General features: G+C 43.1%; 1 protein-coding gene across 1 annotated transcript in view; it reads left to right on the forward strand.

Annotated features, from left to right (window-relative positions):
* Nucleotides 1-16,789, forward strand: part of SLC5A11 (solute carrier family 5 member 11) — a 57,404-nt gene that overhangs the window by 20,077 nt on the left and 20,538 nt on the right. The window contains 5 exon segments of the mRNA NM_001034660.3: nucleotides 146-250; nucleotides 1,426-1,485; nucleotides 10,469-10,573; nucleotides 12,101-12,206; nucleotides 13,294-13,374. Of these exon segments, the coding sequence (NP_001029832.1) occupies nucleotides 146-250; nucleotides 1,426-1,485; nucleotides 10,469-10,573; nucleotides 12,101-12,206; nucleotides 13,294-13,374 (457 nt within the window).

Here is a 16,789-nt window from a genome sequence, read left to right on the forward strand (position 1 = left end):
GAAGAGGTTTTTATTGCTAGATGAACTAGGGATGGCCCCACTTTCTCCTTTTGTCATGGTCCCTTTGGAGTATGGGAAGAAGGGGAGTGGGAAGAAGCCACTCCAGAGCTTGGCTGCAAGATCTGACCTGTCCGTCTCCCCACAGGTGGGTGCATCCTTGTTTGCCAGCAACGTTGGAAGTGGACATTTCGTTGGCCTGGCAGGGTCAGGTGCTGCTGCGGGTCTTTCTGTAACTGCTTATGAGCTTAATGTAAGTATGTTTCCAGGGCAATGTCAGTTCAAGATTACCAAACAAGTGGATCCTGGGCGGGGGGCAGTTTTATGCATGCTCTGCTCTTCTAAATATAGTGGTGCTTTATGAAGAAACAAGCAGGAAGCATCAAGGGCATCCCTGGTTAGCAAAAATCAATTTGATCTGCAAGTCATATTGCAGGCTTCCCCGTGTTTGCTTGATGGGAGTCCGTAAGGCAGATATGTGTGTGAAGAAGGCACGAATCTCTTCTGTGCAGATGCAGAAGATACAAGGTTTTGTGGGACTGGGGGGTGTTTCTGTGTATTAGATATCAATTGCCCATCACAAAACTTATGTGGTTCCATGGTTCTTGATCTTTTTGCCACCCTGCAGATACTCAGGAGACAGGACACACTCTCTGTGTAGCAGGCTCATTCAGGATATGATTTTTACTGATTGGGAGGGGATGCACTTATTAATAGTGATCTTCATCTTCATAACAACTCATTTTTTAAGCGTTTACCCTGTGCCATAGACTTAAGTACACTGCATACATCATCATATTATGGGATTCAATTACAGATTAGAACCAAACCATCTGGATTCAAATCTGGGCTCTAAAACTTACAGGCTGAGTGACCTCGGGCAAATTACTTGACCTTTCTGAGCCTCATGTATAAAACAGAGAAAATAATGGTACCTTCCATATCGGGTCATTGTGAGGATTAAATGACTTCATGCTTGTAAAGCGTGCATGGGAATGTCTGGAATATAATAAGTGCTTAGTAAGCATCGTCTTACTGATTCCCTTGCAACAACCCAGTGGCGGTGCTGCTACTCTCATTGCACAGGTGAGAAAAATGTGTCTCAGAGACCTATGTAAACTCTCCCAGCACCAGCTGTTCATCAGCATGGCCTGCCTGACCTCACAGCCTTGTTTTGAGGGAACACAAGTGGACAAAGTGGGATATGCAAGGTTTAGGAGACATAGCCCTGGGAGCCACTCTGCCCCACTTCATCCCCATGTTCTGTTTAAATATGGGGATGTGATGGTCCAGGGAGGGTGAGTTACTCAGTAAGTAAGAGATGGAACCAGAGCAGACCAGACTAGATTCCATCCAGACATAAGGAAATCCAAATTGTCACCACAATGTTGGGCAGGAGCTGAGTCCTGATTCTGTTTTCTCGGGCAGGGCTTATTTTTCGTGCTGATGTTGTCCTGGATCTTCCTTCCAATCTACATCACTGGTCAGGTGAGTCTGAGGGGGTCCAGGTGCTATGGACTAGGAAGATCCTTAGGGAGAGTCGGCCCTGCCTTCATCCCTTCCCTCCCAACAGCATCCCTCTGTCCTGCCAGTGGACATCCGTTACACAGTCCCCAAGAGGTTGCAGCATCGGTGAGGGGTGACTCGTGTATTAATTAGGACAATTAGGAACACTGTCCTTAGCAGTTCCCACCTAGTAATGATGGAACATTTTGAGTAATGACATCAAAGATACATGCGGGGTATTCAGAGGCTAGAAGAAATGTGGGCTCAAAAAAAATTTTTTTTTTTTTTGAATGTCAAAACACAAAATCACAGTCTTTTCTGAATGTTTAAGCCATAACAGATTACTGCTTTCAACACAGACACACACACCCACATGATTCAGTGATTTTTTTTCTTCCTTTCTACCTAAAACTATAATAATTGAGTTATTTCTGGCTGATGTGATATGTCAAATTTTTTGTTACAAAATAGTAGTGCTTTAGACTTTTTGACAGAGGTAGTTTAAAAAATCACTTCTGCTCTTATTGACAGCTTTCTGTCACACATACCCTCTCGACTTAATCCTGTTTTAGATATTCTACTAGGCAGACCAAGATCACAGAGTATCAGTGTTATTCATCAAGTAATAACTGATTTTAACTTTTTATTATGGAAACTAAAAAAATATACAAAGTAGAACTACTTAATGATCAGGAAAATCATTAAAAAAATCACTCTGTACTGGAAGTAGTGCAATCTTATGCAAAGGCAGTGAGGTAGGAATAAATAAATTATCTTGCTTGGAGATAATACTGAGTCTAAAAGCATGGCTTTTGGTCGATGGGGAGCCTGGGTCTGTCCAGCTCCTACATGGACAAAATCTCTGAGGCAGAATAACACTAACTAGAAGTGAAGATCTCTGGATCAGTGGGTCTTTCTTGAGCACCTTGAATAGGAAGGAATGAAGGATGGTGGAGATGTAGTTTAAAGGTAGGGTGGCCAGATATTTTTAGCTGATGGTTTCTATTTTCTCTGTGAAGTAGAAGATGGTGTCATTTGCTGAGAGTGAGGAAGGAACTTGTGTGGTTGAAGGTTAAGAAGAGGCATGAAGAATTGAAATGATTGCTGTGGTTTGTAATAGAGAAACCTGGGGACTCCCACAGTATCACTGATTGGGGGACTGGGTATCTATACTGTGAATATCATGCCGTGAAAAGGGCTGAAATTGACAGAATTGTGCTGCTGTGAAAGGATCTCCAGGCTTTATTGCTCAATTAAAAATTCCTGTGGCTCCAGACGTTCTTTGGTCAACATTTTATTCAAAGGGGAGATGAAGCTGATGTTAGATAATAAATGCCACAGTGCTGAGGAGCAATAAAAAGCTACCCAATCCATTTCTATTGGGCAATAAAATAAACACAGAAAAGTAATAAGACACAAATGTGGTGCTTAACAAATTGTTGTAAAACGAATACCCAGATCGAGTCACAAAGTGTAATACCCTCCCTCACATGCCTTTACCAGATAGCAATGTCTTCCTTTCTTTGTGACTTCCACTGAGCTCACTCCCTTACTTTTCTTTATAGTTTTAATTGTGCACACCTAAAGAATATAGTTTAATTTTACTTTTTTGGAATGAAATATAGTACATGGAATGGTGGGTAACATTCTTTCCTTGCGTGTACCTGGTTAATTTCCATTGCTATGTAGTATCCCGGAGTATGATTATACTCCAATATATTTGTCTCTCCTTTTGTTCACAAGCATTTAGGTTGTTCCTAATGTTAGCCTAGAGGAGAACATGGCAACCCACTCCAGTAGTCTTGCCTGGAGAACCCCATGGGCAGAGGAGCCTGGTGGGGACCGTACATGGGGTCGCAGAGTCAGACACAACTGAGAGACTAAGCACAGCACAGCACAGTGTTAGCCTGTGATGGACAGTATTGCTGATAACATTTTAAAAAATTACTTATTTATTTTTAGTTGTGCTGGGTCTGCGTTGCTGCACATGGGCTTTCTCTGGTTGTGCTGAGTGGGGCTTGTTCTTCTCTGCAGTGCCTGGGCTTCTCATTGCGGTGTCTTCTCATGTTGCAGACCACAGGCTTTAGACTGCAGGCTTAGTCATTGTGGTGCATAGACTTAGCTGCCTCACGGCATGTGGGATCTTCCCAGACCACAAACCTGTGTCCCCTGTGTTGCCAGGTGGATTCTTAACCACTGGACCACCAGGGAAGTCCTGGTAACGTTTTTATACAAGTGTCCTGATGAATATAAACATTATGTTTATGGAGGAAAATCTAACTATAGGTGGAATTTCTGGGTCATTGGATGTGTTTATCAAGTTTGGTTAGACATTGCCAAATTTCTTCCCAGAGTAGCTCTCTCAGTTTATACTCCCAGCAGCGGGGCATGCAAATTCCCTTTGCGCCATTGCTCTGTGTTCTTGGCAATACTTGGTATTTTCCAGTTTTAAAATCCTTGCCAATTTGGTGACTGTGTAGTTTTCTCCCTGTGCTTTCCATTGGCAATTCTGTTTATATATTTTCTGGCCATTCAGATGTCCTCTTTGGGAAAGTAACATGTCTAGGACTTCTGCCAACTTTTCTATTATGTTCTACAGTTTCTTCTTATTGATAGAAGTTCTTTGTACATTCTGGAAACAAGCTGATTACATGTATTGCAAGTATCTTTGCCCCCTACTCTGTGGTTTGCATTTTAACTCTTAATGGTATTTTTTGATAAACAGATCTTTTTAAAAGCTATTTTATTCAAGTACGGTTGATTTGCAATGTTGTGTTCATTTCTGCTGTATAGCAAATTGATGCAGTTATCAGATCAGATCAGATCAAATCAGTCGTTCAGTCGTATCCAACTCTTTGCGACCCCATGAATCGCAGCACGCCAGGCCTCCCTGTCCATCACCAACTCCCGGAGTTCAGTTATACGTGTATATATATATAATATATATATATATATATATATATATATTCTTTTTCATATTCTTTTCCATTACGGTTAATCATAGGATGCTGAATGTAGCTCCCTGTGCTATACAGGAGGACCTTGTTGTTCATCCATTCTACAGATGAGTTTGCATCTGCTAACCCCAAATTCCCAATCCACCCCTCCCCCACTCCTCACCCCCTTTGCAACCACAAGCCTGTTCTCCGTCTGAGTCTATTTCTGTTTTGTAGATAAGTTCATTTATGTCATACTTTAGATGTCAAATATGTTATATTATACAATATTTGTTCTCTCTCTGACTTACTTCACTAGTATGATCATCTCTAGGTGCATAAATGTTGCTGCAAATGGCATTATTTCATTCTTTTTTATGACTGTGTGATATTCCATTGTGTACATATATCACATCTTCTTTATCCATTTGTTTGTTGATGGACATTTAGCTTGCTTCCATGTCTTGACTGTTTTAAATAATACTGCTGTGAACATGGTTGCATGTGTCTTTTTGAATTATAATCTTTTCTGACATACATGCCCAGGAGTGGGATTGCTGGATTATACAATAACTCTACATTTAGTTTTCTAAGGAAACTCTACTTCCCTTGTGGCTCAGCTGGTAAAGAATCCACCTGCAATGCAGGAGACCTGGGTTCGATCCCTGGTTTGGGAAGATCCCCTGGAGAAGGGAAAGGCTACCCACTCCAGTATTCTGGCCTGGAGAATTCCATGGACCTCGATTCCATGGGGTCACAAAGAGTCGGACACAACTGAGCAACTTTCACTCACTCAAGGAACCTCCGTACTGTTTTCCATAGTGAGTGTACCAATTTACATTGCCATCAATAGTGTAAGAGGGTTCTCTTTAACAGATCTTAATTTTAATGTTGTTCCATTTACCACTTTTCCTTAATTACTGCCTTTTATATCTTATTTTAAAAATATTTTCCTATTCAAAGGTCATAAAGATATTCTTCTGTATTACCATCTAGAACTTTTTATTTTTAAGTCAATTATCCACCTAGGATTGACTTTTGTATACCATGTTTTGAGACTAGGATGACGCTAATTTTATCCATCAAGAAAATTATAGACCAATTTTACTTTTGAATATGGAAAATGACTCCTGCTCTTTAGAGATCCACCCTACTCTCCATCCACAGTATACTCCTGTCAGTTCATTCATTTATTTGTTCTTTGAAGAAGGATTTATTGAGCTGTATGCGAACTGTATTCCAGACAGTATTTAACAGGTCCTCATCCTCACCAGGCTCTGCATCACCAGCTTAATGCAAAACTTTCCCCTCTTCTTGTAAAGTTTCCTTTTCCTTTGTGGTTTGGTTAGCTCCTATCATCTGTTCAATTCCTACTTTAAGCAACTCTTCCTCCAGGAAGCCCTGTCTGGAGGGCTAACCTTTCTGGTTAGGTTAAGTCTTCTCCTTCGTTTGCCGTCATGGCTGTTGTGCATTTGCTTGTGTGATTATTAAATTAATACACCTCTCACATTAGACTGTGTCTCTCCCACCATACGTTCTCAACATTAGCAATGGTGACATTTGGGGCAGGCTAATTCTCTTTTTTAAAATATCTATTTATTTGACTGTGGTGGGTCTCAGTTGCCACACATGGGATCTAGTTCCCTGACCAGAGGTTGAACTCAGGCCCCCTGCATTGAGAACGCAGAGTCTTGGCTAATGGAACACCAGGGAAGTCCCTGGACCAGGATAAGTCTTTGCTGTGTGTGTGTATATGCATGTATGAGGGGTGGTCTGTGCATTTTAGGATGTTTTCTCAGCATCCCCTATCTCTATCCACTAGATGACAATCAGTGTTAGTGATAGTCACTCAGTCGTGCCTGACTCTTTGCGACCCCATGTACTGCAGCCCACCAGGCTCCTCTGTCCATGAGATTTGCCAGGCAAGGATACTGGAGTGGGGTTGCCATTTCCTTCTCCAGGGGATCTTCCCAACCCAGGGATCGAACCTGGGTCTCCTGAACTGCAGGCAGATATTTTACCGACTGAGCTACAACCAGATGACAATGGCACCCTTCAAATTGTGGCAGCCACAGCCTCTCCAGACATTGCCGCATGTTCCCTGGGGAGATAGGAAATCTTCTTCTTTCCATTGAAGGCCACTGCACTAGACTGCGTGTCTCTCCCATTAGATCGTAAGCTCCAGGAGGGCAGGAACCAGTTTTGGTTTCTCTCAGTGTCTAGAATAAGGTCTGGGGACTTCCTTGGTGGTCCAGTGGTTTAGAATCTGCTTGCCAGTGCAGAGGACATGGGTTTGATCCCTGGTCGAGGAAGATGCTATGTGCCACAGGGCAACTAAGCCTGTGGCCCACAACTTCTAAGCCTGCACACTTAGAGACCATATGCTGCAACAAGAGATGCCGCTGCAATCAAAAGCCTGCACACGCGGCAGCAAAGAGGGCAGCCAAAAGTAAATAGTGTCCGATACATAGTGGATGCTTGAAAAATATTTGTTGAAGCTACTCAGTAGCAGGGTCCATGATTTCAGAAGGAATCAAAAGGCAGGATGAGCTGACATTCAAAAGAAGAGGCACCATTTAGGAACTGAAAATCTCAGTCAAGTGCCAAAGCCAGGGTCATCAGGCTGAGCAAATGAGATGGTGGCATTGATGAAAACTTTGGGGATTGGTGGTGAATAGAGTCCTGGAGATGATGAGGTTTGGATGCTGGCCAGAGAAATGAGTTGTTGAGGTGGAAATGCCTGTCTGTTGTTGGGGCTAGGACATTGTACAAAGTGTCCCATGTAGGTTCTCTGCACTGTCCTTGAAACTGCTTCCAGACTGGGGGAAAGCCTAGAAAGAGGGCAAGACCACAAAGGAACTGAAATTCTCATTGGCTGCTGAACAGCGTTCTGGGGAGGGTTGGGGTGAGCGGAGGTTGCTATGGCTGATGACATGGCTTTCCGAGGAAGAGGGAGGGGTTTCCCATGAGGATGGAGTGTGGCGGTCTGGATCTGATTCAAGGGAGAGTAAGACAGATGCTGACGTCCTCTCGCCACCTTCCATCCTCAGGAGATGAGGAGCCCCCAGAGCATGGAGCTCAGGAGGTCCTCTCTCGGGGCAGCTGTCATTGGCTGTGTTTATTTCCTGTTAATGTTCACCCAGCAACACTCATAGGGTGGTTCCTGTGTCAACAGTCATTCACATCTCTGTCTCTCAACCTTGTTTTCTTCCAAATTGCCTTCTCAGCCACTTTACAACAAACAGCCTGGGCGCTGCCTCCCATCTGTCAGCTAGCATCACATTTCTCCCCAGAGTTTGATTTCTAGATACCAGTGCCGTTCACTTTCTGATGATTTTCATGCCTCCTTCCTCTCTTAGCTCATTAGAAACGTCCTGCATGTAGCAGGCTGTGCAGCTCTCTGTAGATCGAAATGGAGGTCAATTGATAATAAAGGCTGTCAGCCAAGGATAGGAATGTCGCTCTCCAGCAAGACCCGCTGATGGTTGTCATTCACAGACCAGACAGTGAATCCGCTTGAGCAGCAGCATCCTTGGTCTACTTATCTGAATGGGCCGAAGCTTTCATGCGCTCTCTCTAATTAGCTCTGACACCATCACCAGAGGGCTTCCCAGGCCGCTCAGTAGTAAAGAATCCTCCTGCCAAGCAGGAGATGTCGGTTTGATCCTGGAGTCAGGAAGATCCCCTGGAGAAGGAGATGGCAACCCACTCCAGTATTCTTGCTTGGGAAATCCTATGGACAGAGGAGTCTGGTGGGCTACAGTCCATGGGGTCGCAAAAGAGTCAGACACGACTTAGCAACTGACGAACAACAACAAACTGTCACCAAGAGTGTGTCCATTCAGTGCGGTTTGATTGAATCCCTCTGTGTGTTATTCCCTGATAGTGCCAGACTTTAGTGCCATGTGCTTCAGGAAAAACCCCTGTTTGCCTTGCAACAAATCAGAAGGTTGAGACAAGACATTCACCGGGGTCAGAACCCCTAAATGCCCTTTCAGGGATGGGGGAGGGAAGAGATACTTTTTAAGTTTTTAAAATTTCAAGGTGTTCATTTATTTACTTCTATGGGCTCCCCTGGTGGCTCAGTCGGTAAAGAATCTGCCTGCAATGTGGGAGACCTGGGTTTGGATTGGGAAGATCCCCTGGAGGAGGGCATGGCAACCCTCTCAAGTATTCTTGCCTGGAGAATCCCCATGGACAGAAGGAGCCTGGCGGGGTGCAATCGATGGGGTCACAAAGAGTTGGACGCAACTGAGCACATACATATTTATTTCTAGAGTTCAATTTTTTGGCCAGTATTTTATTATGAAAAGATTTTCAAACATACATTAATGTTGAAATAATTTTACACTGTACACCCTTATAGTCTTGAATAGCCAGGTTTTACTATTAACAATTTGGCATTCTTTTTTTTTTTTAATTTATTAATTTGGCTGCTTTGGGTCCTCGTTGTGGCAGGCAGGATCTTTAGCTGCAGCATGCAAACCCTTAACTGTGGCATGTGGGACCTAGTTCCCAGACCAGGGATCGAACCCAGGTCCACTACATAGCCACTGGAGCACCAGGGAAGTCTCAGTTTATCATTCTTAAATCAAGTCTGGCTATCCAGTTTCTCCCAGTCTCCCCTCCGAGCTTCTTCTGCCTTCACATCTGACCTTGGGGTGGATGGTTGGCTGTCTGTCAGCTCATGTTTTGGTACCCATTAGTCTCTCCCTGGGTTGGACTGGGAAACATCCAAGCAGCAGCAGCCTGGAAAAGGGGCTGCAAACATTTCTGTGACTATAATCAGCTCTCTTTCCTTCTCCATCTGAGATCTAGGATCTCATGAAAGAAAAGTTTTTGGTTTGAGGTTCTTTTGTCCAAACACAGCATCCTCTGAACCCAAGTCTGGGGGTACAGTGAGGAGATTGGGAAAGGACATGCCATCCCCCAAGAAAAGTATCACCCAAATAATGGTTTTCATCAGCATGACCCAGCCCCTGGGGTGCCCCATATGGCAAGGACAGCCAGCCTGGGACCACCCATCTGGACCATGGGCGAGCCACTCACTCAGTGCTGCCCTGGTCTCTCTGCTGTCTCCGGAATGTGCACATTTTGCTTTTAGGATTCTGTGTTCCTGGTAACCTGGTTAACAGTTTAGAGCAATTTTCCCAAAGTTTAGAGCAAGGACAAATGGAGATTGTTGAGATGATTTTATGCATTAGATATGGAGCCAACGACACTGAATCATCTAGAGAAGTTATTGCCTCCTCCATTGTCTTCAATGAGCTCAAGGGTAATGTTTCATGTTGGTGTTAGTGTGCTTTTAACATCTGTCCAACACTTTTCTGATGACTTTTTTTTTTAAAAGAGTAGGTTCCAGGCCCAGGGTTTTTTGTGTGCAAGAGGAAGGCACCAGAAATGAATAGAACATAAATGAGTTATTTTATTATCAATGTGTATATTTTTGCTGGTTTCCTTAAGTTTAGGATTGATTTTTCCATTTCACAGTAGTGATTTGCATTGTTATTTATAGATGTGAGTGTGTGTGTGTGTGTTCAGTTGTGTCTGGATTCCTTGTGACCCCATGGACTGTAGCCCACCAGGCTCCTCTGTCCATGGGATTCTCTAGGCAAGAATAAAGAGTACTGGAGTGGGTTGCCATTTCCTTCTCTTTTTAGATGTTTATTTAAATGTAAACATGATAAAGCAATTATCCTTTAATTAAAAAAAATAAATATAAAAAAATAAACATGAGTTGGTTTAAAGAAAAACATTGTTTTATAGTAACATTTATAAGTTTTATAACATAACATTAATAACACAGATGGCAAAAATTGGGATAGGATATACATTTGGCATATATGATAGTTAAGTACATAGCTCTTCACAGAACCCCAATTCATCCTCACCCCACCCTTTGGTCCCCACTTTCTCCTCCCTCTTAAGTCTCCCACTGAGAATCCCAAGAAGACCATCTGTGCTTCTGAGTTTGGGGAGGAGGGGGAGGAAGGGCTGCTGGGTGGCAAAAGCTCAGCTCTGGTCCCCAGGTCACCACGATGCCAGAGTACCTACGGAAACGTTTTGGTGGCAACAGGATTCCCATCATCCTGGCTGTGCTCTACCTGTTTATCTACATCTTCACCAAGATCTCGGTAAGACGGGGATGCAGCCGGTGAGAAGCTCGTTACAGCCCATTGCTGGTGGCGTCCGCTGCCCGTCCACATTCTTCTCTTATTGAGGAAGCTTCTGGGAGGTTCTAGGAAGATGGGAGGGGTGGGAACAAAGAGCAAGCAGGGGAAGAGTAAGTATGGGGAAAAGGTGGAGAGGACTCCTCCCCTGTCTCCTGCCAAAGCTTCTTCAGCAACATCTCAGGATGGCACCCGACACTGAATGGGACTCCGAGAGCCCTGGGGTGAGTCTGTCATTTTCCTCCTGGGATCAGACAGTTATCAGCTATGAGTCACATGTGCTGACAGCCATTCAATCTGTCCCACCCTGACCTTTGGATAGGCAGATCTCCTGGAAAGCGGCCAAGAGCAGATGCTTGGCAATCTCCAGGAGGTGCGGCTCGGCCTGACTCACAGGATGCCATCTTCTCTTCAATCTGGAACTGGGGGAGACCTTGTCCGGTGTGAGGTGGTGTGGGGCGGGGTACAGGAATTCCATTACATTCAAACAACTATAACTGACTGTCTGCCAGCTCCAGATGTGAAAGAAAGACTTAGAAGGACAACACTTGCTCTCATCCTGGTGGGAATCTACAGACGTGGGGAAGCCTTCCCAAGGGAAGTTACATGTGAGAACGATGCTGAGAAAATATAGAGAAAGAGGAACTGGCATTCCAGATAGATGGACAGAACATGCAACTTTGACTTGTTAGGGAAACAGGGTATATTTCAGCATGCCTGGGGGACTGGGAGCATGAAGTGAGTAAAGGAAATGAAATCAAGTGGCAGGCAAACTGTGAAGCACCTGGCATAGAGCTCTAACTTATTTGGACATTATCTGAGGGGCTCTTGAGAGTCCCTTGGACAGAAGGAGATCAAACTAGTCAATCCTCAAGGAATACTCATTGGGAGGACTGATGCTGAAGCTGAAGCATCAATACTTTGGCCACCTGATGCAAAGAGCCGACTCATTGGAAAAGACCTTGATGTTGGGAAAGATTGAGGGCAGGAGGAGAAGTGGGCAACAGAGGGTGAGATGGTTGGATGGCATCACTGACTCAATGGACATGAGTTTCAGCAAACTCCGGAAGACAGTGAAGGACAGGGAAGCCTGGTGTGCTGCAGTTTGTGGGGTTGCAAAGAGTCGGACACAACTTAGCAATTGAACAACAATCTTGGGGGCAAGTAGGGAGCCACTGAAGAGTTTTGATGAGGAGGAGAGGATGAGATGATCATGATGGTATTTGATAAGGCTGCAGTGTGGAGGATGGAGTGTAAGCAGATCAAGAAGAGAAGCAGGAAGACCACTGAGGAACCTGTATTAGCCTAGTGAAGGGATCTCAAACATAATCACCCATAGGGTTCCCATTTGAGACCCTTGATCTGGGAAGAGATGGGTGAAGAAAGGATAACATATGTTTCTGTGTTTCTCAGAATCAAGGCTAGGGCCTGAGCCTGGGGAAATTGTGCTAAAATGTCCACTCATTCATACACCCATTGACTTCTCTCTAGGTGGACATGTATGCAGGCGCCATCTTCATTCAGCAGTCTTTGCATGTGAATCTCTACTTGGCCATAGTCGGGTTGCTGGCCGTCACAGCTCTATACACCATTGCAGGTACGACTGGACAAGGGGTGCTGCTGGGAGAGGTGGTGGGCAGGAGCTGTGATCCATCCTATCTTTTCCTGGCCCGTCTTCTGATATTCCAGTATGCTAAGACCTTGCCTTCATGAACTCTCAATCTGTTACCCTGGGAGATATGATTTCTCTTGGCCATTGTCCAGAGGGAAAAGATTGTCTGATGGAAGGGAGGATTTCAAAATGTGCCATACCTACATAAAGCTATTTTCCATTTATTTCTTTAAGAACTTTTTCTTAGAACCTACTAAATGCTGAGCAGGTGTATTCACAAGCACAGTGCATAGCTGGATCACAAACCACTGCAGTTTTGGAGCCTGAGGCTCGTCTTTTCCCCTAAGACTTGCATCCCAGAAGAGCGGCTGGTGGGGAGCAGGGCCTTGATATGTATCTGCTTTTTCTTTTTTATAATATTTATTTATCTGACATGCTGGGTCTTCACTGTTGCACACGGGTTTTCTCTAGTTGTGGTTACTCTACGGTTTCAGCGCATGGGCTTCTCATTGTGGTGGCTTCTCTCATTGTGGAGAAAAGGCTCTAGGGTGAGAGGGCTTCAGTAGCTGTGGCACACGGGCTTAGTTGCTCTGCAGCATGTGGGATCTTCCTGGACCAGGGATCGAACCCGTGTTCTCTGCGCTGGCAGACAGATTCTTATCCACTGGGCCACCAGGGAAGTCCTGGACTGGGCTTCTTAAAGAAGCATAGTCGTCTTAGGACAACACAAGAACAAGAGCAGGGGCTGCAGGGGCCCCTTGAGGCCCAGGCTTGAAGCTCCATAATATCCCCCTCCACCATATCTATTGGTTAAAGCAAGCCATTTGGCCAAGCCAATTTAAGAGGAAGAGGAATCAACTTCACCTCAATATGAAAGGACAGCAAAGCTACATGACAAAGTGGGCAGGCACATGAGAAATGGATCCTGCTGTGGCCATCTTTGCAAAGAGTCAACACTAAGACCTCTGTCCCTTCAGGTCCTGAATTTCAAAGTTTCCTCTGCCACCCACCCAGAATAACTCCTCTCCATCAGAGTACCTGACCGTCACCTCTGTGCTCATCTCCCCTCTAGGTGGCCTGGCAGCTGTGATCTACACGGATGCTCTACAGACTCTGATCATGCTTATAGGAGCGCTCATCCTGATGGGCTACAGTAAGTGGGGTCCCAGGGTCATTTGGGTGGATGACAGCACCTCTCTCAAGAAGGGACATCTGCTTTCTTCACAGTTTCAAACCCAGCTGGGGGATTCCTACTTGAGGCATTGGTTATTTTAGCTGGAAGAGAACTGTGCTTATCATGGAAACTTATCTGTTTCTTAAGGAAAAATTAATAGAACTTCTTATACTGGTGTGGATAAATAAATAACAAAATAAAAGGAAGTAAAGGAATCGTTCTTCCTTACAGGAAAATTCCAATTAATAAATGCAGGTGGGGTGAGGGAAATAGAATAACACCATTAGAACACCATAGTAATAACTGCTACAGGCAAAAGCCAACGATAAATGCTGAAGTTAGCAAGTGAAAGTTTATGAAGAAATAGCATATTTGCTTGGTCTCGAAGCATCAAATCCAAAATATTTGTTCATTACAAGGGGACATACATCCACTTTACAGTGGAGAAGCATGGCACCACTGTACTAAGTGATCAAGATATAGTAACTGATAACACAATAATCAGGTGTACCCATATGTAGCTTCTTATATGGTCACTGAGGACACAGTCACCTCTGTGCCATTCTTGCTGAAATATATACCCTCAACTTCATCGTTTATAAACATCAGACAAAGTGAGGGACATTTTACAAACTACAATGATCAGTATTCTTCAAAAGCATCAGGGGCATGAAAAATAAAGACAGACTGAGGAACTACGAAGAGAGGAGGAAAATAAAGAGACACAGTGAATAAACACAGTGTAGGATCCTGATCTGACTTCCAGAAGAGGAAAAGAACATGAGCGGTGCGATCGGAACAGCTTCTATTGTGGTTAATGGTAATGCACCCATGTTAATTTCTTAGTTTCCGTAATACTAGGAGAAGGGTGTATGGAAACTCTCTGTGCTACTTATACAACTCTTCTGTATGTCTATAGTTATCTCAAAATTAAAAGTTCAAAAATTAATAAGTATTAAAACCCTTGTGATCCGGATGTGCTATCATTTAATGCTCACAGCAACCCAATGGTATTGGTATTACTGTTGTTCCCTTTGTTGGATGAGAAAATTAGGGCACCAACTGTCAGAAAGTTGCCCAATGTCACAAAGCCAGAATTCAAAGCCAGGATTCAAGCCCCAGTCAGACTGACCTCCGATCTCACCCTCTTCCTTCCCTATCACACTGGCTGGTGATAAGAGTAGGGAGATAATGTGGGTAATAACTTTATTGGGAAGAGTCTAGGAGCAGGAGTCAAAGAGTGTAGGCAAGAATTTTTACCTTAACTTTGTGTCTTTCTGCACAGTTATGCAGAATGTTGTGCATGCGTTACTTTTACCTTTCAAACAACATTTTAAAAAAATCATGGAATAATAAATTAGTTTCACACACACACACACAAAAAAAAACAGCAATAAGACTTGCTTATTATAAACTGTATCAGGAAATGTTCTGGATCCTTACAAAGAAGAAAAACTTCACTGATTTATATAAAGAAGAAAACAAATGAGTAATAAATATATAAAGACACATGTTCAGCCTCACTAGATAAATGTTGAGTGTGGTTGCTATCATAATATTTTGAATCTCCCAGGGCCACATAAGTGACTCATAACACTCTCGGGTTTTGGAGGCAAAAGAGCCAAAAGATAGACCTTCACATGGTTTGCTATTTAGCCAACTCCCTGATCTCTTTTCCTAAATATGGGGTCTCAATGAGGAAGTTCCACTATTTAATTCATTATGATCAGTCAGGAGAGAGATAACCGATTCACCTTCAGCAATCTTCCTCATTCTGCTATATCTAGCAGACTTTCTCCTAAGGTATCTGCAGGTTTTTAAATGTGGAAAACTGATTGACAATATATGCTTGATTTTCTTTCTTTCTTTTTTTTAATCATAAAGCTTATTTTATTTTTTAAAATTAATCTTTATTGGAATATAGTTGATTTACCGTGCTGTGTGAGTTTCTGCTGTACAGCAACATCAATCAGTCATATATATAATATATATATATTATATATATGTATAGCCACTCTTTTTAAGACTCTTTTCCCATGTAAATTATTACAGAGTATTTAGGAGAGTTGCCTGTGCTATGCAGTAGGTTCTTTTTAGTTATCTATTTAATATATAGTGATTTGTATATGTCAATTTGAATCCCCTTGTTTATCATGGTTTTATTTCTGTGCCTTTAAAAATGTATTTATTTATTTATTGGTTGTGCTGGGTCTTCATTGCTGTGTGGGGTTTTCTGTAGTTCCAGCGAGGGGGGCTACTTTCTAATTGTGGTGTGCTGGCTTCTCATTGCAGTGGTTTCTCTTGTTGCTGAGCATAGGCGCTAGGGTGCACAGGCTTCAGCAGCTGTGGTATGAGGGCTCAGCAGTTGTGGTTTCTGGGCTCTAGAGCACAGCCTAAATAGTTGTGGTGAGAGGGCTTAGTTGCCCTGTGGCATGCGGAATCTTTCCAGACCAGGAATCTAACTCACGTCTCCTGCATTGGCAGGTGAAGTCTTTGCCACTGGGTCACCAGGAAAGTCCTGTTTTTGTGCTCTGAATTCTGTTCCATTGGTCTACAGGACTGCTTTTTCCTAATATCATACTGTTTTGATTACTATAGCTTTGTAATATAGTTTGACATCAGAAAATGTGATGCTTCCAGCTTTGATCTTTCTCAAGGTTGCTTTGGCTATTCAGGATCCTTTGTGGTTCCATGTAAATGCTAGGATTGTTTTTTTTTTTTCCTTTCTTTCTTCTATTTCTGTGAAAAATGCCATTGAAATTTAGATAGGGATTTCATTGCATCTGTGGATCACATTGAGTAGTATGGACATTTTAACAATCTTGATCTTCCAGTCCATTTAACATGGAATATCTGTCCACTTATTTGTGTCTTCTTCAATTTCTTTTATCACTCTTATTTATTGTTTTCAGTGTACGGATCTTTTCACCTCCTTGATTAAATTGATTCCTATTTTATTCTTTTAGATGCAATTAGAAACAATATTGCTTTCTTTTCATTGAAGTATAGTCAATTTACAGTATTGTATTAGTTTGAGGTGTAAATATATATGTGTATATATATTCAGATTATTTTCCATTATAGATTATAAATTATTTAATATAGTGCCCTGTGCTATACAGTAAATTCATGTTGTTTATTTCATATGTAGTAATGTGTATTGGTACTATTTTCTGAATATCTCTTTCCAATAGTATCTGCTTATGTGTTTGGTTACTCAGTTGTGTCCAGCTATTTGCAACCCCATGGACTGTAGCCCACCAGGCTCCTCCCTTCCATGGGAATTTTCCAGGCAAGACCACTGGAGTGGGTGGCCATGCCCTTCTCCAGGGGATGTTCCCAACCCAGGGATCAAACCCAGGTCTCCCACAGTGCAGGCGTATTCTTTACTGTC

Source organism: Bos taurus, chromosome 25 (genome assembly GCF_002263795.3).
Source record: "Bos taurus isolate L1 Dominette 01449 registration number 42190680 breed Hereford chromosome 25, ARS-UCD2.0, whole genome shotgun sequence".
NCBI classification, from domain to species: domain Eukaryota; kingdom Metazoa; phylum Chordata; class Mammalia; order Artiodactyla; family Bovidae; genus Bos; species Bos taurus.